We start from the raw sequence: 25,146 nt of genomic DNA, 5'->3' as shown, positions 1-25,146 counted from the left end.
ATCCCTCCAAGCACTTCTGCCTGTGTTTGTTCATTCCAGCAGATATACATTTCTGCACTGTCTCTATTACAGGAGAGTCAACAGCCTCAAAGCCCTACCATGATCATTTCCTAACCTTATCAGTCTGCATTGCTTCAGTGCTGTCTGCTTGCAAACCCTAGCAAGTTAAACATAATGTTCTGAGGCTCATGTAAGTCAACATGACCCTCGAGCCACCGGTAAAGTGAATGATGAACATAAACAGACACATTTAATGATTCAGCATTGTGGTTGTGACTTATGCTCATGACAATGTTTAAAATGGACTATGGATAAAATATAAACAGCTGTTTGGTGTTACGTTTTAAAGTCTGCACTGTTTTTTAAATGCAGTGTCCTGGGATAAGTAGGTGAGAGTTCATGGGTTACAGAGGGCCAGTCTTCTTTTCATTGTATTTACTTAAACCTTGTTCCAGAGTATTTGTCTTGACACTGTGTGGAGCAGTAGATTTATGTGTCTGCACTTCTGATGAATGATTTTATTACTGAATATAAACACAAAAGGGTTGTATGTGTATCTGTTTGTTTTCACGAGTGGCCAAAGGTGTGTGTGCATATAAATATATATATATATATATATGTATGTATATATTTATTTGTGTGTGTGTGTGTGTGTGTCTGCACACGAGTTCCTGTATAAAGTCAGCTTGGTCGTCAGTAACAGCTGGGAATTTTACAACCCTTTTCCAAAACAAGTCTCTGCAGTCTGTACACCCGAGCCATGCGCTTTATTATTCTACAGAAATTTAATGAGTAGCTGTTTTTTGAGTGAAACTTAGAGGGGCACATATGCTGTAATCAAATAAAACAGTCATCCTGGACTGTTAAAGTTGCTTTGAAACCTCAAGCAGTGGTGTATTCCCAGCCACATTTAAACACAGCAACCATAATAATTTTCATTTTAACTGTAAAACTGCAGCATACCTTGGTGGTCCTGGTGTAAATAAATGTGTTTGCTTCATTCTGAAGTCATTTTCCCAGTGCTTTTTTTTTTTTGGCTAATTACGGGAAGCGAAAAGTAATAGACAATTTACAGTATATACAATATTACTACCTGTATCACTAGTAGTAGTAGTAGTTATGTTAGCGGTAGTGGAAGTTGTAGTAGTAATATATGTAATATCTTATTTTTTTGTATTGTTCTTGTTAATGTTCTCATTGCTGATGTTGTTGTTGTTAATGTTAGCGCTGTTGTTGTAATTGCTGATGGTTTTGCTGTTTTGATGGTACTGCTGTTGTTATTGTTGACATTTTTGATGATGATGTTACTCTAGTTGTTGTTGTTGTCATTGCTGATGTTGGTGCTGTTACTGTTGTCATTGTTGAGATTTTTGTTGTTATTGTTGTTATCATTGCTAATGCTGTTGGTGTCATTGTTGCTGTTGATGTTGTCATCCCTGATGTTGCTGTTGTTGCTGCTCTTGTTATTGTTGTCATTGCTGATGTTTTTCCTGTTGCTGCTGCTGTTGTTATCATTGCTAATGTTGTTGCTGTCATTGCTGATGGGGTTGCTGTTGTTGTTACTGCTGTTGTTGATAATGTTGTTGTTGTTGTTACAGTCCTTTTACTTTACTATTTATGAGAATTAATGTCTTTTCATCTATTAATGAATCAATATATTCATTCATTCATTCATTCATTCATTCATTCATTCATTCATTTAGCTATTATGGTCTGCTGGATGTGACACATGCTGTTCATTGGAGGGCACTACACACACACACACACACACAATTTTATCACAGCCAACCCATTCATGCGGCATGTTTTTAAATCAATAAGAATTCCTGATGAAGTAATATATATATAAATAAAATACATTTTTACATTTTACAATTAATTTGACATTTTCTTTCCTTTCCTTTGTTGGTCTTATTTCTCCATAGTGTAGGGCCTGGCTGTAATTACATAAGCAGGTGTCCCTGCCTTTCTGCAAAAGTTGACATAAAAGGTGCACAAATGAGTGCTTTAATAGGTCCATCATGCACTATGGCAGCAAGTCAAAAAGTCAGTAAAATATTTGGCCTGTCAAAATTTCCTTCATCTGTCAAAATCCAGTAGGAGACACTTTAATTATTCCGTCTGCAACTGGCAAAGCTTTCAAGAGCTTTTCACCAAACCTTCTGATTTGAACTTGTTTGTTTGCATTACATGACAACTTGAGCTATTACGTCTTTAAACCAAGGAACATGTGCAACATCTGGAACGTTCTGTTTCTCTGTAGCTGCTGTTTACAACATTTCAGCTTGTTTTGCCATGCCACACTACCTCATTTAACACCACGGAAACACCAGATCATGTTTAGGAAATTTATTCGGCTTTTTAAGAAATGAAAATAATCAAACTAAATGACATGAGTTGACATATTATAAATAGCTCGACTGCACGCTTGGCGCAAAACAGCTGCGCTAATGTGTTTATTCACCTTATTAAACACCTTCCAAACTTAGAGGGAGCGAAGACTGAAAGTTTTATAGGTTGATGGTTTTGCTTGTTGTTTGTATTTTGTATTTACATGCATAAATATTTTCTTAAATAAATTGAGCGAAGGACATAAGTAAATATGAAGATTTTTGTGAAGATTTTTGTACAGAAAAGGGTGCATAAGTAATATTGTGTGCAACTGCATGCCTGCACATTATATAGCGCATGCACGCTCACAATGTACTCTACAACTGTCTCTATACCACAAGTCATAAAATCTATTGAGTACACTGTGTACTTGCTCACGCTGGAAAAACATGTCTTCCAAATGCACGTGATAATTGTGATGTCTAATTATATGATTCACAGTGATAGAGGCGGTAAACTACACCTGCTCGGTTCAGGCCTCGACTCCTATGACGTTACACAGGTGTGTTAGCGCAAAGCGATTAACTTTTCTTTTTTTTTTCTTTTACATTTTTCATTACAGCATGATGTTAGCGTAATGGCAGGCTGTAACCCGTTTTAAAGAGCACTCCCCAGCCTTCTGGGCGTGGAAACTTTGACACGTTGTAATCAAATGTGTTGTGTTATAAAGTGGTGCGTTATCACTTTGCATATTTTGTACTGTGAAGCACATCTCAGTACACCCAGGCACATTCTATTTGAATATCACATTCGGATGAATGATTTCTAGTTAAGTTCTCAAATTTTCACGAATCCAATCTTTATTACAGCTCAGGTTACAGCATTGTTGTTTTTTTTTATACATATTAACATACATATGCAGGCACTTTACAGTAACAGTAGATGAATAATCTTGTACTAATATGTGAATTAGTACTTAAATATGAACTTCACAAACTAATGAAGAGCTAAACTTAACTACAACATGAGTCGTATGAATTAAACTAAACGAGAGAGGTGACCTTGTTTGGTTAATGCATAATGAATTCATAGGCCTCATTTCTATTAAACACCAAGCTATCTAATTCACACAGCCTTTTAACCTAGATACTTACAGTTGAGAAATGGTCCAGACTTTTGTGGTGCTTTACTAAGATTTTTAATTATTTGTGATGAGCGATTGGTTTACAATTTGCATCTTCTTGGTACCTATAATAGGCACTAATATAATAAGCCACTACTTTTACAAATGTCATGTGAAATGCTCAAGATCTCCCAAGTGAAACCTTCCAAGATTTGTCAATCCTGTTCACACCCCAAGCTGATTTCACCATATTTCTCAAGCCGCCCATGCTACACAAGATGATCTGTTGCAATATGTGTGACTTACTGGCCCAGTGGAAAGTCAGAAAATCATCAGACTTAGTAAACAAGAGCTAGAGTACCTATTTCCAGTCTAGAGGTTTTGAAAATAGACTTCTGTGAGGTTCCTAGATAAGCTGTGCCAGATGACTTTACACTTAACTTTCGGTATTGTTTAGAAGCAGTTCCCTGGATTTTCCCTCTCAGGCAGAGTTCCCTTAAATAGCCACTGGCTGGGCAAAGCTGAGTTCCTGATCAGAGTAAAGACAAGGAACTCAGCAGTCTCGCCGAATATAAATAGCCATAGAAGCCACTATTTTCTGTTTTAGCTAGGAAACAGTGATTGAGAGAGCTGTCTATTAAAACTACTCAGCAACTACGCTCAGAGTTATTATATAAGACATATCTTAAAACACACACACACACACAGAAAATGTTCTTGCTTTAAAAGGAATTATGCCATTAGTATTAGTGTTGAAATCTACCTTATAAGATTAGCATTACGCATTTAAGTGCATACATTTGGTGCAGTCCTTAAAAAAGCGATCCATCCATTTATACAGCTATATCAGATAGTAGACAGACAAAACACCAAACACGGTGTAGCAGGAGAAACATCCGCTGTTTTGAAAATATATGCTATTAACAGCTTGTCCTCGAGGTCATATCCTGGCCTGTTTATGACCATACGTTTCCTGAGGTGTGTAGACAACAGTGGGAAAGTGACGACTGCAGGACTACTAGATAAGGGAAATGCGTCGGCTGTGATGACCAAATAACCACAAACACCATACACAAACTGTAATAAACACAATTACATAACCATGCATCTTGGCACAAATTGAATGCTAGATGTTTTTCTTAAGAATGGGCTAACCACTGGAAAATAATGTCACTTGAATCGTCCTCGTAACCAAACCTTTACTGTGGTGTATGAGTGTCATTATTGAAGAGCTGAGGTCAATTTTATCAACCACGTTTTTCAGACCTCACACCACCCAAAACAACCTGCTAGAGTTGTTATTAAATTTCCCAACACCATCATCTCCTCTGGCGTCAGCGACTTAGAAAATAGGTTTCAGATGATTCCCATGGAAATGTACCACGCTGCTATTATCACAAAATGTTATGAAAGCTGTAAACTTCTGAGGCTCGTGGTGGGAAAACAGTGTTTATAGAACTTCAACCATTCTCAACATTCAATATCCCTCCAGCCTTCAGTATCTAAAACCAAGACTGAATCATTTGTATTGTCCTTGTACTGAATCAAATGTTTACACTTTTATTCTTGGTGTAGTTTGTTCTGGCATTCGAAAAATGTGTACAAATTGTAATCCCAGAGTAACACATTAGAAATTCCCGAGAGATATTTAAATTCCTCTGAGAGAACTAAAAAGGAAGTACCTCAAAGTACCTCAAATTTTATTCCCCATTGTGCTCGCTTCCTTCTAAATCCAGGGTTCTACTTATAGCCCTACAACAATGTATGTTTATCAGAAGCTATTCCACATACAACTCTCAATCACTCAAAAAACTTTTTTTTATATAGGTTTAGACACCAACAAACTTTTGTTCATTCAACTTTTTGTTTATGGTCAGGGTTTGTCGGTGGAACCCGGGTCCTATTCAAGAACCTATTCCTGACCATTGGAGAGACAGGATATACCATAAATGAGACACCAGTCCATCATTACAGGGTACCATACACACCCTGACAGACTTACATACAGCTAGAGGAATTTAGCGCAGGCAATATACCTACAGTATTAGCATGTTTTTGGAAGGTGGGAGGAAACCTGATAATTAAGAGAAACCTCACATGGACATGGGGGGACCATACCAAAATCTACACTCTACTCAATAACCGGAGACCAGACGCAAACCAGACATTGCTGTTTGCTAATGAAACAAATAGCAACATGTGTTTCAACTTTACTTTTTTTTTTTATATCATTTCATTACCATTGGTCCACTAAATTGGAAAGAATAGAATGTGTATAAAAAGTTTCTAGAACATTCAGTACTTGAAAATGTAGTCAAGGTTTCATGATGCAAGACCAAAATCATTAAGTTACTGACTACTCTATTCCACTTACTCACAATCTGCACTCTAGATTTGTGAAACCACGACATTCTTCAAATATTATTCATGTCTTTAGTCACAATATATCACTTTTTCAATCTGTGGAGGTCAGGTGTAGGCTGCTGAGATTGACCTGCATTTGTCCTCTCCTAGCTTGGTGTTTGTGTGGTGTATGTAATACAGACCCACTAAGCAGCTACTGCGTGCAGGAATTTCTTTTACAGGGATTAGCTGTCACGACAAAGGCCCTCATTTCCCAAGTCTCTGATTTGAAAACAGACTGTCAGCAGGTAGTTCTTTGTATTATGCTGGTGTTATGTTTGTTTTCTTTTTTTCCATTGGTGCACCAGGTCTTAGGAAGGTGAATGAAGACCAGACCTGAGTGTGTACTATAAGAATGAAATGGATTCTGCCTCACAGATCCATTGTCCCCAGTGTAGCCCTGAGTTCAACGAGGGTTAATGTCTGTTTAGAGTTTTGCATGTTCTTCTCATACCTTCAGATTCTCAAATTTCCTCATATCTCCCAAAAACATACTGGTAGGTACTCAATATTGCTCCTAGGTGTGAATGAATCTCTCTCTCTCTCTGTGTGTGTGTGGGTGGTTGGTGGTGCATCTGGACTTATTCCAGACTTACACCAAGTGTTCATGGGAGAGGTTCTGGATCAACCGTGACCAGATTTTATTTGTGAATCTTAAATAATCCTAGTCAGTAAAGTCAAATAAGATTAGTCTAAGATTAGTCAAATTAGTCATTTTCTTTTCATTCATCTTCAGTAATTGCTTTACAAAGTGAATCTGGATTTTATATTGGGAACACTGGTGTGACATAACTGTAACTAAAGATATTGGAGCACCATTAATTATGTATGTTATACAGTACAAGTACTGATAACTCTTGTAGCTTCTGACCGTTTTGCTCACCGCTCTCAAAGCTAATCTTGCCGATCATTTTAAATGTTTGACCTGTGGATATATTGAACCTGCCTCTGTTTAGTACAAAAATGCTTTGCTTTCAATAAGCCAGAAAGCCTTCATATTCTGCACTTATGAATCACAACAACACAAACTAATTAAAAAAACTGCATTGATTGTTTGCCTTTATGAACAGGTTAGGTTAGATATCTTCGGCTCACAGTGGCAAGACAGTAATCATTAAAGGCATGTTTCCATCCATAAGCATTCTTCGGATTTCATACATGTGTCTGAAATTTTCTTGGGTTCATGTCACTGTCTTACAACACACTGGATTAAAAGACTGCATAGTTTTGCTTCAGAGCTGAACGCACGCCTCACCCAGATAAGCAAAATGTCTAATTGTTAGAAACAGGTGTGTTACACAGTGGGAGATGTCCAGAAATAAACCCTGCTCCCCCTCAAATGTATTATGTAATTCTTGACCCTCCCTCACCCACCACTAGGTCACTCGCACTACATTCTGGGTTAAATCTCAGCCTGTGCATGTCTCGTGGTGGAACCATGAACTTTACAGCTTTAAATTAAATCCTACAGCTCACGCTGTCGGCCTTTATTCTGCCTCATGTATTTAGCAAGAGATGTTCTTGGTTAGCTACATTCCTGACATAGCTAATACCACAAACAGGAGAGAACAAAACTAGGGAGGTTCCCGACTACACAGGGCTCTTATCATACAAAAAATATGACAAACATTTACACTCCTTCCAACACCTTCTGCTGAGGAATCCTTTGATATTATGACAAAGAGAAAATGCAGGACAATCGACTCAGCAGTTAAATGTTCAACAATGTTCGTGGACAGAATATTAGCACATTAGAATAAAAACAGCAGTAGTGTGTGCATTAAAGCAAAATTTCTAACATGCCATTCCTATAGTAACTTGTTCACAAGTGGTTAAGGCTCTGGGCTGTTGATAGGAAGATCAGGGTTCAAGCCACAGCACTGCCAAGCTTCCACCATTGGGCCCTTTTGCAAGGCCCCCAATCCCCACCTCTCATCATCAGAACCCGAACCCTGCAAGGATGGGATTTGCAAAGAAGGAATTTCACTGTGCAGTAATGTATATGTGACAAATGAAGACTACTAAAGACTAAATATGTGAATAAAAATGACAAAGTTAAAAGCTGTCATTTATGTTTATAAGCAAGCCAGAGGCAATGGTGACAATGAAAAACTTCATGAGACAACTGATTTGATTAATTATTCATATAAAGTTATATAAGATGGAAGAAGTCTCCACTGTCAGCCCTTTGGAACAGTTTTCTATCACCGGCAAGTATTCTGGACAGAGTGTGTCTTGTGCTTTCCATTTCCTCAGTAACATGAAAATCTGTTTTTATTGTTGATGTCATAACTTACATGTTAACAGGAACTTCCAAATATTGCAAAGCAATGACTGTAATCAGTCAATGTATGAATTGTTAGCAAGTCTAACACGTTGTTCATTAATAAATGAAAACCTGTAATCACTGCCAGTTCACTGTGATGTAAAATCGATAGAATGGAGAACACTGTTTTTAGACAGTGGTCAACTTTTGGGTCTTTCACCAGGCCACTTCACTCCACCTTAGCATTGATTGTTTTCCTTATAAAAACATTTTATTTTCCATTTTATTCCACACTTAAACTACTATGGTTAATTTTTCACAGTTTTTCCACAAACTAAATGTTCGTAGTTTTGGTGTAGCTAGGCATTTTGCTACTAGCTCGGTAAAGTTTTACCTAAAATTGTTATTGTTATGCACGGAAGCTTAGTGGCCAGCACCTCCTGCCTTGCACCATCTGGGGTTGGGGGTCTGATTCCTGCATCTGCCCTGTGTGTGCAGAGTTCGCATGTTCTCCACATGCTTCGGGGTTACCATGGATTCTCCGGTTTCCTCCCCCAGTCCAAAGACTGATGGGTGTGTGAGTGTGTGCCCTGTGATGAGTCCTGCACCCTGTACTCAGAATCTTCTGGGTCAGGCTCCAGAGTCTTGTGTAGGATAAGCAGTACAGAAAATGCATGGATGTTAATATCAAATGCAAATTTCTAACAGTTCCCTATGTAACATTTAGAACTGGTTATAATGAGCTACCTGGAATTGCTAGTTCGGCAAGTGTATAATTCATAGGAAATCTTTATTTCCTCATTAACACATCCACACTTGCTAAAACAAGCATTTTAATGCAGAAAAATATAAAAGCATTGGTAAGGTCAGTTCTAATAATTCTGTTTCTAACCGAAAAATAGTCTCTTGTGAGCATAAAATAGAAGGATGATATCTATCACCAAATATTTGCTTAAACCAGATTTCTGAATGTTATCAGCCATGTGAATCGCACGTGAAGGTGTATGAAAGTCACAGAAAAGCAGAAGCGAGAATAATACAGGACTGTGTGTTTGCAGTTAGGTAGAAAGGAGCTGTGCTTTGTTGAATTTCTCAACACTAAATAGAGACGGACTCGCCTGACTCTGTGTGTTTGCACAGCATGGTACTTGCAACCTTGCATGTTCTTACTTTTATCCCGCCGCGAAGGAGATTTATTTGATGCTTCTCCGCAATTCTTGATTTAAGTCACTGTGCAATAAAAAAAAAGAAAAAGAAAACTTTTATGCTTTTCAGGGCTTCATGAGCCAATCACTTGTACAGTGTATACACTCATTGACATTAGCCCCTTCCTGATGTAAATGCCTCTTTTTTCACTACAGGATGCACCTGCCTGAACCAAGCATGAAAGATCTAACATGGTTTACTCATTGTATACCACCCATCATTTACTACAATGCATTGATGTCAAGCATTACACAGCATTGAGCCTTTGGCCTGCTTCAGGGCTATATTTAGGCAAAAGACAAACAAAAATTAGAGCAAACCCGACTATAGGGTATAGAGGACGCTGGTGTGAGTGACACTAATGAGAACGTGAATTGTTTCCTTTGCTCTCCTGTTCCACACAGCAAAGAGACTTTCATACTGTCCATGAGGTGACCAAAAGTGAAAACATTGGGTTGCGTGAAACCATTTTCATGCATACTACAAGAGATGTTGCATAAGCGATTTGCAAAATGACTCTGTCGAATATGTAGCGTGTTATGTCTTTTACTGTTTCCTGCATTTTTCTCTCTTCCCAGGACTAGGCATTATTATTATTATTATTATTATTATTATTATTATTATTATTATTATTATTATTATTATTGACATGTCTTTTATAGCTATTTAAACGGTCTAGCAGCAAAAAAAAACTCTTTTATTTGCATGCATGCAGTCTTTTCTTCTTTTCTCCACCACATCATACTCATCCAGATGTTGGAGAGTTGCATAAGACACTTAAGCTGCTTTTTTTTTTCCTTGGCTAAAGTAGAGGTACAGCACCCAGGCCAGAAGCCATCAGCCGCTCCAAAGAGCCGTCACATTCCGAACAAATATGGCGAAGAGAAAGTCTTCCAATTTCAGACAGTTTTATTTAGGCCATTTAGACCAGAAGCACTAATCACAAGAATTATTGGACAGAGCGACGAGGACATAAAGGATTCTTCTAGCACTTCTAGCGTGAAATGGTTTAAGGATGTGTATTGCTTTCAGAGCTAGCAACCGAGAAAACGTTGCACTATTACAACACTAAACAATACTAAATGGCGAGACAAACGCCATACACAACACTGCTAGAGTGAAGATTTCACTTGAATTTCATTTGAAGTCTGCATGCACGAAAAGTCACCCAGTGGCCATTCCTCGAGAGATAGCTGAACTCCATAACCTTCTTTATAATCCCCTTTTTTGGATAGTGTTCCTTGTAAGGAGTTGCACTGAAATGTTAAGCTCTGTATCGTACATGGAAGATTGGAAGATTGCCACCTGGGAACCCGAGACTGCTCCAGTTTCACTAAATGTGCCAGTGTTGAGATTTTCTCGGCTTTGAACAGAGCGATGCGAGACTCTCGCACACTAGAGGTCATATTAGGCTCCTACTGCTGATTTCCTGAAAACCTCTACCAGATGCTCTTGCAATTTATATGTATATATACACTTTACAACTTCAATCCAGATCTTATTACACAAGCATATTGCATAAGGTCCTAAACGATAGACTGATAGAGGTAAATATTAAGCATTTGCCTGAATCATGGTGTGCAGGAAGTGTGTCTAAAGGGCATAGAATGAATTACTGCTATCAATGATCATGCCCAATATTCATATTTCAAATAATAGTATATCTCTCAAGCTAGTAAGTCACTCAAGCTGGTGGTTTTGGATCTATCTAAATACAGGAATCAACATGGTGTCCTTATTAGACTTTCTTTAACATTCTTAACATTTAACATTAGAAATTCTTAAACATGCAACATTTACGAATTATAAGCGCTCACTGATTCAACCTTAAATATTACAGGTCCATGATACAGTATATCTGAAGACATATTAACCCATGTAAGCTAATGACCAATGCTGTATGAGTTATTGTCACTGTTCAAGCTGCCAGCTATAAAATTCATACGTTACAATTTACTGCATTAACAATAATTTTAAGAAATTGCAGCAAGAGTCAAGAAAGATTTAGTGTAAACATAAGGTTTATTGCTATGTGCATTTTGTATCCATACATTGTTAAAAACATTGTTCAATGGACACAGTGAAAGCAACAACACTCATGTCATAAAAACAGATAAAAACAAAAAACAACCTTCGCCACATGAACATGGTCATGAGTGACGCGAGTATGAAGTGAGACTTTGGTAGTTAGAAATGTTAGCTCAAGAGCATGCTGTCTTCTTCTGACAACATGAATACACAGACAAGTCCTGCCAGTGAGCAAGCTGGCAAGATCAAGAGTGCATATGCAAAAAAACAAAAACAAAAAAAAAAAAGAGCAGATACTGCTCCGCTCCATCAATCCATCACGTTTCTTTACATCGTGCTAATTTACAGATCTAAGCAAATTTATACACATCACTACCCCCACAAAAGAATCAACAGTTTACAAGAGTCGATTTTGTTCAGTTTCAAAAGAAAAACCAAAGCAGAACATCCCTTACAAGCAGCAAGCCCCGTCTGCAAAGAATACAAAAGATTCTTATGAAGCATGTGACTAAAAATCACCAAATGTAATAGCATGGACCAAAAAGTCCAGCTCAACTACATAAGCTCTTGTGGATGTGTGCATGTGAAACCACTAATGTGAGCTTATAAGCACAGTCAACAGGCTTGACTATGTGCAATCCCAGGTAGCTTGTAGCATTGAGAACTCCACATGGGGCTCTTGTGACTCTGAAAGCAAGTCTCTAAGGGAACGTTCCCTTGGTGCTTTTTTTCAGGACCAGCACTGTCAGACAAGCCCCTCTCGTCCTCAATAGGCAGCGAGAGAAAAGCTAGGCCGGGTTCGCCCTCCACGCGGCCGGTCGTCTGGTCTTACTGTAACCTACATCACTCTCTCTTTTTCCGCATAAGTCCGAAGAGATTGTCGGGTATTACAGAAGAGGCAAAGGCCCTGGAAACGTCGGAGGCTTTCATTTGGGTCGAGGTTCTTCCCCGTCTGTACAGCCAGCTTCGTTTGGAAGCTGCACATCAACAACGACGACAACTTTGTGAGGTCCATTTCAGGTGGGAGTCATGGCTCTGCCCGCCCCAATGCAGAGCCACTTATACAGCCGAGCCTTTGTACTGGCTGCGGTGCTCGGACGTCTCCATCCCTTGCGTTTCCAGCGGAAGCTGGGACTCTGATGGAAGACGTGACTGGAACTTCTCCAGCTGCTCTGGGCTCGCCAAGTTCTTCAGCAGGCTGTTCTCGCGCTCCAGCTGGTTGTTCTTTTCAGCCAGCTCCTTGATCTGCTCTTTCAAGATCTCCACTTCCTCCCTGACTGCATACATCAGGTGGTTCTTCACAAGATCCTGGACAAAAAGAAGAGGGGAGAAGATTTAGTTTGAAGAATTCCTGTCATTCAGATATCACCATACAGGAAATGCAAATCTCTCGTGTTTAAAACGCAAAACGAAATGTACTTTAGGGAACTGGATCTTACAAAATGAAAGAATGTAATTTTATCAGTTGATCTGATTTCTATTCAAGTTTCACTATCATGTGATGGTCAAGGTGCAATGTGTGTGTGTGTGTGTGTGAGAGAGAGACTGTTCTAGTCTTACATATTGTTATCAAATAATGGATTGTATGCATTGTTTTCATGGCCAAGCCTGGGAAAGGAATTTATTTTGCATTCATGCTCACAGGGGAATTTCTCCTTACCATTGCTTGCTCGATCTTGTTGTCTATGGCCACAACGCTAGCACCAGAGGCACTGTAAACGAAAAGAAAGTAAAAAATTAAGCACTCAGTACTCAGGGGGTAAACATAGGGTCTGTGTGCGATGCAAACAAGTGTGCAAATCAGCAAAAGGCTGGGATGATATGTGCTATGGGATAAAACGGCTATAAGAACAGAGAGCTCATACTGAGAAACTGAACGACCATCACACTGACCGGTTCTCCAAAATGAACTAAAAGGCATGTTTCAGACTAAAGCGATACTGCACAGCAATGAACGCTTGGTTGAAAGACATGTTATTATTTACCTGTTGTCAAGTTTGACGGATACTACATCCCCTCCCAAGAACGACGAGAAGAAGGAGATGGAAAAGTTGTGCAGCTGATAAACAGCCACCTCCATTGGCGTTTTGAACATCTCCGCGTTCATATTCAGGATTAACCCGCTTTGGATAATGCTTGTCGCCACTTTTGCGACTTTTGTCACTAGGCTAAGTGAAGTTTCGCGGCTGTTTTGCTCGCACGCTACCCGAGAAGCCGGGCTGCTACTTCTACACTACTCCGTTTCAGCGAAACGCCGTCGGCAGACTGCTGCTATTTCTGCCGCAACTCGCTTTTATACTAGCAGGCAGTGACGTCAAGTGGGACGCATGAATAAATTATGTAAATGAGCCAGGCGGGTTTTGACCCCTCCCTGAACCCGTGCAAGGAACACCGCAGGCAGCGAGAAGCCACGGGTCAAAAACAAGAACACAAAACCACAAACAAGTCAAGCGTGCATTATAGAGATAAATAACTCTCTGACTAACTCGAAAACACAATTAATCAACATGTATATTACCTGAACTACTTCTTATCAAACTATATCAAATTTGTAGTTTTATATATATATATATATATATATATATATATATATATATATATATATAATATTTCTATCTTATAGGTCCACATTTTGCCACGTTATGTTTTGCAGGATTTGCCTCCAATAAAAGTTTATTTGCATTTAATTTTATGCATATGTATTCGCTGCATTTTTCCCAGAATACATTTTCCATGCATTTCTATCTGCCCAGTCTTCTGCCTCCGTTATTGACTGTTTATTGGCTCGTTCTCGGCATCTAGTGGCTTTATTGTAAATTACACGCTCTCACAAATGAAATAAACCAAAACAGACTGCATCCTTGACTTTTGGACTTTTGTTATGCATCGTTCACCTAGTGAATATGGTATACCTTGGAAAAATCATTTGCAAAACGATTCTAAATTCATAATAAACACAACATTGGACTTTAAGTACTCCAGAAAATTCATTTAAGGGGCACTTTCTAAGGTAAAGGTACAAAAGATTTACGGTACCACCCCAACAACCGGAAAAAAAAAGAGATCAGACACAAGATATACCCAAAGCTTTGCAGCACATAAACACCATAATGTTACTCACACACTATGCTGAAACAGTCACATATCCATGTCACCAGTCACTTGTGTCTAACTGCTTAATGCATAATGTATAATAAGATAAATCACATGAATATTACCCTTATATCAGCAACTCTCTTACAACTCTCTTGAAATCTATCTATCTATCTATCTATCTATCTATCTATCTAGAGAGAGAGAGAGAGAGAGAGAGAGTCTCTGGCTGTGACTTAGCTATATTACTCTACAATGTGTCTCAAAAGTCTCCCTACATTTTAGCAAAATGTTCCTTTATTCACAAAACATCCTCTATATAATTAGCATTTTTTTGTAAACACAAACAGAGTCATCACGCCTACTCATGACCATCTTGCGTTAACACATCTGCTTTTATGCATGTAATTACACTTAAAATGCATGCCTTTAAATGAACTTTGAGCTGTGTTGCTTTCTAGTTTTCTTTTCTACACTAATACCTCCTTCTCCGGTCAAAAGCATTCTTCAAAAGGCTAACTGAAAAAAAATATTTGTATATTATAAATTAAGTATGAAAGTAAAAAATATGAAATTTGCTATAAAAAAAAAGAAGAAGAAGAAAAAAAGTGGTCATTTCACCTATGTATAGAAACTTTCAGAACCGCCTGTTATTGAATTATTACTGCGTGTTATTACATATAAGGATTGTACCATTTGTACTTTGGCTGCTCTCAGTCTCGTGTGTAAGCATTCCTGAATACTAGCCCTCACCCCAACCCATGTGTTTACTTGTGGCTCTTTTTCTTCTTCCTACAATTAGTTTGCACTTGGCTTTTTGGTCAGTTTGTGGAAACATCTGTCTTTCTGAAGCCCTTGTGTAATGATTATAGATCGAAGCTTTATCTTCTTTCTAGGACACTTTGGATAAAAGTAGTGTCCAAACAAATAAAGAAATGTAAGGAAAGAAAAATATTAACCAATGATTAAATCTTTAGTAGACAAAGCACTCACTCATACAATACACTGTAATGTAATCATTGATATATTTATGTTATGTTTATGTTCTGTAATTTTTTTTATTACTAAAGTAGGAATACATCATATGGTTTGTATAGACTCTGAAAAGACATGTGTGTGTGTGTGTGTGTGTGTGTGTGTCTCAACTACCACAAATTTCCCAGGTACTGTGCAAAAGTACTATTTTTTAATATACATTTCATTCCCATATCTTGAAGATGCAAAATATATGTTCGCTTCATCTAGAGGCATTCCTTCAGACCATCTAACATATTTAAATACAGTATTTCCCAAGTATGAGCCCAAGGAGCTGCGTGTCCATTGTGTAAAGTTCTGTTGTGTCACAATGAATACTGCATAAATGAAGGTAGATAAATAGAAAGTTATTCATTAAAGGCCGGATTGAGGAAGTATCTGAATTACTTTGTATGAAATAGCACCAATTAACCATGTTCAGCAATCAGCAATGACATATTTTAAAGGAATCTAGGTTTTGCTGGTAGTAGGTTGGACTTTTGGAGAAACAGTCATTGATGGATAGTTCTAGGCGAAAACAAGGAGTTTATTCACATCATCGGTTTTCCGGAACCACTTGAACCGCATAAAATGGTGCCAATAACATTCAAAACGAAAGACTGTAAGCAGGATTTCATCAGAAGGCAATCAAGATGGTACAGGTGTAATTTATTAGCTTTGTATGTGGGTGTTTTTCTGAGTATTCGGCTGGATCATTTCCCATGAGAAATGATGAATTCGGATTAAAGATTAACCTTCAGTTCCGCCCGTGGCAATAGCATTAAGCATTCCTTCACTTACAAGTTCACCGATTCAGACAATATAAATGGCTGTGCCTTGTCAAACTCTTGGTCCTTTAGGCAAGTGTATATTGTCAGTTATGTTAAATAAGAATTGCTCAAAGCATTGTTGCATTACATGGTCTCTAGAGAGAATTAGGAGTTTCACTTCTTCACCCCATGTCCACATTGGTTTCCTCTGAGTTTCCTCCCATCTCCCTAAAACATGCATGCTATTAAATGATCCCTAGGTGTGAATGTGTGTGTGCATGGTGCCTGGCAATGGACTGACCTTACATACCCCCACCTCGCCCACCAGTGTTCCCAACATGTCAAATCCTTTGGTCAATGTTCCGTTAAGAATAAAATGAGTGTGACTACTGAAATAGTACATCTAACCAAATTGACGCTTCAGCTGACTGCACCTTAATTCCTAGATGTACAATATGATGGTAAAATGTTTTCTTAAGGAATCAGCAAATTAATTAAGTGAACTCAGAGAACAGTAAGACAGCTAAAGGCTCAGCACCCATCCCATGTAGAGAGAACGAACAAAACAAGTCGGAGAACCTATTAGTGGCAATATGAACCGGCTGTCATGTTTAATTTGAAGCTGTGCACGTGAGGCTGTCCGGGTGGATTTTAAAGCAATACAGCTTGATTTGTATCTCCTCTCCTGGACTGTGGACCCCGGCAGTGCTCCAGTCAAGCTAATTGGTGAGGGTTGATGACTGTGTAGCGTATGAAATGAGAAGAGATGTAAGGTTATGCATCACAGTGCGAACCCGGCAGGAGCCAAGGAACAAATCTTCAACTAGTGGTGAGCTCAACATTATGTAACTTTCTTCAAAGGGACTGGTGTACTTATTAGCTTCATATGAATAAATACAAAAAAAAAAAAAATTAGAGAGTGATGGTTCCATAATTACAGAACTCACTCCGCTGTGGTGTAGTCATGTGCTGAGGCAGCGCTCTAACAGCTTCTGCTTAATGCATATACCATTACATACAGCCGGACTGGAATTGTTTTTATTTTTTTTTATCTTTTCCTAATACACTCACTCACTTTCAGAAACTGCTTTTTTTTTCTGGTGAGGGTTGCGGTGGATCTGAAGTCTATGCCAGGGACACCAGGCCATTCCAGGGCACCATGTACCCACACACATACACACGTAAAATTCATTTATATCTAGAAGCAGTTTAGACAAATCGATCCACTTAAACCAGAGACCCAGAGAAGGAAATCCACATGGACGTAAGGAGAAAAGAAAAGTCAAATGATTTTGTCAGTTATTGAAATGGAGGTGATGATATCATATGCATGGTGGCAGATATAACTGTGGCTAAATTCTGGCAATTTTTTTATTACCTTGTTCATGTACGTTGCTGTAATTCATTAGTGTCCATTATTTACCAGAAAATAAGAACAATGCAAATGTGGGTAGAATTTTTTTTTTTCCATGTAATTTATTTTAATTTAGTATTATTTTTCAATGATTCATTTGTTTTTAAAAATGTTTTTATTTTTTTTAAGTTAAATTCTGTCTTTATGTTCCCCGATCCTTTGCTGTAATCAATCAGAATTAGCATATTCCACGCCATATAAGAAAAATGGGCTAGAATTTTTGTCACATTTTCTTAAAGATACACAAACTGAGATTTTCAGCTTTAAAAAATGTTTTTTTAAGTTATGAATGTTGAATAGTAAGTATCAACTCAGTAAAAATGTGTATTAGTATATGGAAAAACATATGAAACAACATTTGGACCCTATTGTGTAACACCTTCTAATGTTAATTGTATGGATGCACAATAAGACACTCTGTAAAGTTTAAAGTGGGACAGAGTACAGTGTGTCTCTTTCCTGTCACCATGGGATAGTGGAGATGTCTCCAATTCCCTCTAATACACAAATGCTCTCTGCTGCTGTAGCAGCTTCCAAGACTATTGAAGACTAATATAGATGTTGTTAAAAAAAGAAAAGGCAACACTGAAAAGAAGCTGTAGTCTGTTGAAACATTGCAGGCCATTAGAGCATGAATACACGTACTGATGTTATGACTGTCATCGGTAAGCACTTTTCTAATGTTAGAGTGCATAAAAGTGATCTGTCGCAACCTTAAAAGCAAGTTGTAGGTTATATTTGTACCATTTGTCCAATTATCATCACTTTAATAAACATAGAACAAATAAAGATTAATCAACACATGATCAATCCATCACGGATTTCAGCAATGAGGTTAAGCAGGTAATAAACCTGGTAACGACAGCCCTGACAAACACTTTTGCAACCCTGAGCTGGGAGCAGTCAGACAAGCGCTCATTTTTCCACCCTCGCTGCACACCTACACAACCAATCAATCAGCTGTCAGCAGGAATGATCTACAACCACTTACCGCCTGTCCCTCCTGTTGAATAGGCTAGGTGAAAAAGGGGGCTTGTAGCTCATGGCTACATGCGTGTTGTCAAATTTTTGTATGCTATCTTGGTGCCAGGCACTGGCAGTATTGTGCAGGATCTTTGGAACAGTCAGGATAGGACTGAAAGTGTCTCATTGTCTCAGCTAAATGGGAGGAGAGAAAACAGACAATGATGCTTTCTCTCCTTCGCTCTACTCCTTCATATAATGGATCAATAAAACTATTCAGAAGGGTTTCGGACATGAGCAATCAGCAAATAAGCAAATGACAGGATGTCAAGTTAATCATTCTAATTGAGCAGATGATTATATGACAAGGTCACATAAGGTTACAGAAGTAGTCCAGGTATGTTTTCTGCCCTCATTTCCTGTAACTAAGAAGCTGATACATGCCTGATGCAATCCCCTGTACTGTGGGATTTTTTTTTCTTCTTCTTTGAAAGAAGATCTTGTCATACCTATCTTGAAGTTTCCATAAATCTTAGCTGTTTACTCTTCTTGTGCAGGATAATTATACCTTCCTTCAAGGTGTCCAGACGACGTGCTTCAACTTTTTCAAGTCTAATGTTCAACTCAGCCCCCAGACAGTATTGTTACGGATGAATAGGCAAAATCCAGACAACAGAAACGGAAAAAAAAGCCTGATAATACTCTAAAGAAGGTTGTTGCTGAGGCCAATATAGTTCTATGTCCAGAATTAATGGACTATGTACAAACATGTGCAAACAGGTGCTCTCTATTCAAGTCAGGGGATTAAAAGTCTTTTTCAATCCATTGAGTATGGTTATTAGTTCGATTGGGATGGGCCGAGAGAGCTGGGATTTACCTGGATAATGTCTGCTTAAAGTGCTTTCTTCATCCCGAAATGGCCTATCAACGTAATTGTCTATTATACAGATACTGTATACTAACCTATCAAATATTTCCACAATCTGCAGCAACGTTTCATTCACTGTCCTAGTGTTTGTTTTAGAATTCAGTAAATAAACAAAGCATCTTATGTAATGCCTGGCTGATGTAATAAGTCGAGCTTTAAAATATCGCACACGCTGCAGACGAAATCATGTATTCAGATATTCCAAAGATGTGTTTTTTTGTTCTTTTGTATGCTTAACCTGTACACAGAGTAAAAAAAAACAAGTGGGTTGCCAGATTGCAAAGGCTTTAATGTGCGAAAAAAAAAGGGCACAAACGTTTCCTCTGCTAATTTCTATTGCACTTTATACTTTATATATGAGCAGTATGTTTATTGTGTGCACTGTAAACAGACTTTACATCGTTCAGAAAGCAGCTTTATTTGGCCTTGACAGACATGCTGAAAGTGCTCTGTATGTCTCTGCATGGCCATCATTAGGAACTAATAAGGTAATTTTCCAGCTCTTTCACCTGCACGCCCACACGGGTAATTCTCAACTCTGATCATGTGATACGCCACGGTTACAGGATTGATATAGCTCTATATAGCACCATTATTGGATGATGTAGAGGACATTTCTATAAGGCTGTATTTAATGAATTGACTGTCACATACAACACATATACGTGTACATGTACCACACGTACAGCCCGTACAACCCGTACACATTTACACATACAACACATACACATGGAGACATACAACATATACATATGGACACATACAACAAGTACACCGGTTTTCTTCAGCTTTAGGAAGCATATGGCTACTTCTCTAATATCTGCTCCAACATATCTCTTTCTTCAGACATGAAGTTTATACACTCCAGCTACAAAATAGTGTACAGGCAGTACTTTGTCATAGACATTGCTAAAATATTAAATACAGTATCTTAGGGAAAAGTTTTAAACTATTACCTAAACAAATGTTCTTTAATTTGTCTCCATGGGGGAACCTTTAATGTTTATATGTAAAACACTACACTATTTTTGTCCGATTCACAAATGGTTTGGAGCATAGGCCTATCCAATACCTTTTTTTCTTTCTTTCTTTCTTTCTTTCTTTCTTTCTTTCTTTCTTTCTTTCTTTCTTTCTTTCTTTCTTTCTTTCTTTCTTTCGTTCGTTCTTTCATTCTTTTGAATTTCCTTCCCAACTTGGTCACCTGCCAATTCCCACCCATCAGCAACTAAAACATTAAAATTGCTTAACACGTGCTTCTTCTGATACGTAAACGCAGTCAGCCTCGTTTTTTCTATCTGCCCTCTTCCGCATACATGAGTGTGTACATACTAGTGTCACCGTGATTAACAGAGGAAAGAGTGAATACCATCTCACCCACACAGACAGCATGGCCAATTTTGCTCCTTTATCTCCAGGGCATGGATAAGAGGAAGCAGTTGCTTATGAGAACCATAAAGAAAGACAATTTCCTTTTTCATTTTACCTGAAAAACTTTTCAATTTTGTATCTATGTACATGGGTGTTTCTCTCCCTCTTTTGTGCTTTTTGAGCCCGCATCTAGCTCTAGTACAGACCTGGCTGGCTGATAGTGCTCGTTAATACAGACTGCGAGGTTAAACAGTGGGCGATTGAGAGGCAGCCAGCTCTCTTTCCTAAATCAATGGCGATATGAGCAACATAAACCAAATCTCTTCACTTGATGAGCCAGGGGAATCCCATTGCTAGCCGGTGTCTGGTCTCACCTTATTACAGACATACCAAACACTAGAGAAGGACAAGTCCTTAGAAGAGTCTTCTTACCCTTGTTCACAGGCAGACAGTTCAAGGCAGATCTCTAGGGTGGGGATACAGTGTAAATGCTTCAGATTCTTTTGGTTCTGAATTCCAGGTGTGGACATATTTGTTACCATGTCATATGACAATATGCAGTGAATCTTTGGACTTACCTTAGCCTGCAAAGCTCCTGTTCTGTCATATTTAAAAGCTGAAGTCACAGTTACTTCCTTTCATGGAAGGATCATTATGATTCCAAGAACTTATGCCTGTAAAACGAGTTGTTAAATGCCTTACCATATATTTGAGTGATTTGACGTTGATTTTTTGTTTTTTGTTTTTTGTCTCTTCTGGTATAGCCAACAGCAAAACCTGCTTGTGTCTAAATTCATGATATAAGGGACAATGTAGTTAAATGCTATGAGATTATGGTAAATTGGAATTTTTAAAAATGCAGTTCTCTTCATGCAATGCTCTTTTAAAATCATGTAAACCATGCAACCTGTATAAGAATCCGGAAAACAAACCATCGTCAGTTTGATTTGTGTGATTTAATGGCTTCTAACTCTAAACATAATCTTTGCAGACTGAATGAAACCATGTAGGAGAAATGTTCCAGATTGTACCCTCTGTTCTGAGTTTGGCTCTGTTTGTTGTTGCACAGTTCTACAGTTTTGCGTCATTGTCACGCCTTTAGTGAAAAGATTTCTCCTTAGGCTTAAAGCCAGAACAAAAATGCATGAAGATGCACCGCACTGAGCTTTTCCAATCTGATTAGCCACTATCTGCATGATCACAATCTGCCTAGTGTCCCAGAGCGAGTTCTGCTTCACAGCCTGGTGTGACTCTTTGACTGAACTGGTGTGCTTATGTGCAGGCAATAATATCAGTCATTGTCATCGATCCCACCATCAGCATCTCAGCTCACAGTAAGATGTTTTTTGTGGTTGAAAGAGTCTACTGACTTTCATATCCATGGTGAATAAACTAGCTCTCCATGTTCAGGTATGAAGACAGAGTGTTCCAGATGTAAGTGCAGCTGTGCAGCAGTGTCCATGCCGCCCTAAATGGGCACAATTAATAATGCATGGCTTTCTGCAGAGGCGCAGAAATGCCAGAGTGACTCTCCCACGCATGACCGCTCAGCGAATGCACTAATCCATGTTTCTTGTTACACAACGGCCTCCTGTGGGCTTTAGCTGCTTCTCAAGAAAGTGGGCTCCATTGTCACGGCAGGTTTATATAACCAGTCTCATCTGCAGTGCCTGAGGAAGCTGTAAACCCAGCAGTTACTTCTGCAGAGGGCTATTTTTCCTTAGCGAGATCATACAACATGCATGGCCAGAACATACATTAAACCATGTTAGTGCATATTTATATCCACCAGCTGCTAGGAAGGTACAGCTGAAATGTCCTGTTTAACTTTTTTTTAACTTAAGCCAGGTTTACTCTGTGCTTTTTTGTTTACCCTTTATCATTCAAATTAAATTCTATAATAGATGGGGACATAACAAGCTTTCTCACTGCCAGGCAATAATATTAAAATGGTCTAAGGCTAGAACTAAATTCTGTTAATGTCATCAAGCAGTGTGATCCAGGCTCTTCCGGAAAATTGTCTCACATAAACAAAAACAAGCTCTTAGCAATGTTTTGCAGACGTGTAATATCCAATGCCTGGAGAAAGCACATTTTTAAAAAGCGAATTTGGAGCGGTCTGTTCATGGGTGAGTTATAAAAAGGCAACATGGTACAAGAAGTCTATTTTGCAGAATGACCTTTAAGGAGATAATAAGGATATTTTTCAGTATATTAGCATGCATGGTCCCTTTGAAACTCAGTGTACAAGAGGTCAGGCATGATGTTCGGCAACGCTGATATATTGATATATTGATTCATGTGAGTAAGCCATTTACATTTCCCCTGTAACGCTGTCCTATGAGTTTTGCCTAAGCCTGAATCCTATTGGTGGCTTCAAGAAATGCATTACAGCTGTGCTCAAGTCTTGAAATTTTAATAAATAAAAATTCTGACTGTGTGAAAGCTTTTTTTTTTTTTACAATGGCACTTAATGTCACATTATGTTTTCAAAGGACCACGGATCATAACTCATGACCGAAGAAATCTTTTAGGATGTGATGTGTGGGACTTTTGTGTATAACAAAAAAAAAAAATCATAGAGTGTAAATCGGCCCTAAAACATGAAGATTATGAGGTGCAATTCGAGATCTGTAGATTGAATCTGTCTGTTCTACTAATAAATAAGTCTGAAAATACTTTATTTTTTTAAATACTATATTATTATAAGATTATTAACTCTCTTAAGGCATTGTAGGCTGATTGGCATTGTCTGTAGAGTTTGTGTGTGTGTGTGTGTGTGTGTGTGTGTGTATTATTGTACTCTGCGATGGTTTGACACCCGGTTCAGGGTGACCCCTGCCTTCTGCCCCAAGTCCTCTAGGCTAAACTCCACTCTCCCCATGACCCTAGCTCTACATGGATGCAAGATATCTGATATCTGCTAAGATATATTTTCTCTCTCTCTCTCTCTCTCTCTCTCTCTCTTTTAAGAAAAGAATCTACAAATTGAGCCATTCAGATACTAGTTTTCCCTCATTTCACCCTGAACTGAATGACATCAGAACCAGACTAAAGCAGACATGGTTCATGTCTTGGGGTTATTGTTTGGGTGATCACAAAGCCACTGCCTTTCCTGCCTTGAAAAGCAGCAGTGTTATTTTGGCCCTAGCAGAAGGAAACAGTGCCAAGAGCAGAGGATGCGACTCTTCCGAGAATCCACTCTCATGTGGATCGGATGGCATCAACAGCACAGCACAGAGTCTGTGCCCAAATCAACTCATTAGTGCACGCCTCTTCTGCAAGCAGAGCCAGGCGCACACCCGCTGTGTCTCATTTATTTGCTCAGGTACAGGGCTGGCAGAGAGTTGCTTTGTTTGTTGCAGGCAATGAGGCCTGAAAATAAGGGTAAATGTATTGAAATTCAACATTGCTTCCTGTGGTGCCTCTAGACAATGACAATTCAAGGAATTCATTACCTCATGTGCGCAAGGAATAATTAACCTCTCAGAAAACGGAAAGCCCCAAGATAGTGTGGTGGGGTTTTTTTTTGGGGGGGGACTACTGCTGATACATCCATCCTCTAATTAGTCGCATCAGAGCTTTTATTACTTCCATTACTTTTCAACACACTCTTGATACATCGGAGTCTTGAATGAAGTGGATGCATTATGTCGTATGTCGTCTTTGTGCTTCGAATATTATTACACTTTGTGTCTATTACATTCTAAACCACAGCAATTACTTCTACAGTTGTTATTTATCTATTCTTTATACAACACAGGTCTAAAGATGTTATTTATTGTTAGCACAGACAATACACTACATGCACACACAGAATAGGTTAAAGAAATCAAATAATCTGTGAGTGCATTAAGTAAGAATGTTCATGGCTACATGTTCAGGCTAAGAATTTGGATGCCAGGCTGTAGGCAGGGCAGATTTAGTGCACTTATTCCTCATCGCCTTTTCTTATGTACTCTGTCTTTAAGCCCAGATCTGAGGTCGAAAGAAAATTCCAAGAAAAAGCCAGGCTAGAGCCAAACACAAGCTGCGTCTCGCTAGTGCAGGCTTGCTTTAGTGAGCAGCGTGCGCAGGTATGTTAGCCAGCACATGAATCAGTGTGTGCATTTGTGTGCAGAAAATATATTTGCTTCCTAAATTTCAGTTTGGTTAAAACGTGCCACAAATACAGGTTTGACAATGCACGTGACGTACACACTCTCATCGCATTTCACTCTCATCCAGCCCGAGTGAAGT

At 38.6% G+C, this 25,146-nt stretch overlaps 1 protein-coding gene across 2 annotated transcripts in view; it reads right to left on the bottom strand.

Annotated features, from left to right (window-relative positions):
* Window positions 1-11,332: 11,332 nt before the first annotated feature.
* Window positions 11,333-25,146, bottom strand: part of tsc22d3 (TSC22 domain family, member 3) — a 31,115-nt gene continuing 17,301 nt past the window's right edge. Inside the window, exons 1-3 of one of the 2 annotated variants that reach the window (XM_058396535.1) lie at window positions 13,343-13,637; window positions 13,018-13,069; window positions 11,333-12,665 (exon numbers count right to left, since the gene is read on the bottom strand). In XM_058396535.1, the coding sequence (XP_058252518.1) occupies window positions 12,417-12,665; window positions 13,018-13,069; window positions 13,343-13,464 (423 nt within the window). In that variant the 5' untranslated portion in view covers window positions 13,465-13,637 and the 3' untranslated portion in view covers window positions 11,333-12,416. Of the gene's footprint in view, window positions 12,666-13,017; window positions 13,070-13,342; window positions 13,638-25,146 lie in introns of those variants that run through there. The other variant, XM_058396534.1, reaches the window with a different exon arrangement.

The sequence above is a fragment of the Hemibagrus wyckioides genome, linkage group LG08 (genome assembly GCF_019097595.1).
Source record: "Hemibagrus wyckioides isolate EC202008001 linkage group LG08, SWU_Hwy_1.0, whole genome shotgun sequence".
Taxonomy (NCBI): Eukaryota; Metazoa; Chordata; class Actinopteri; order Siluriformes; family Bagridae; genus Hemibagrus; species Hemibagrus wyckioides.
The sequence above is the reverse complement of the archived record's forward strand: the minus strand, read 5'-3'. Positions and strand labels throughout refer to the sequence as shown.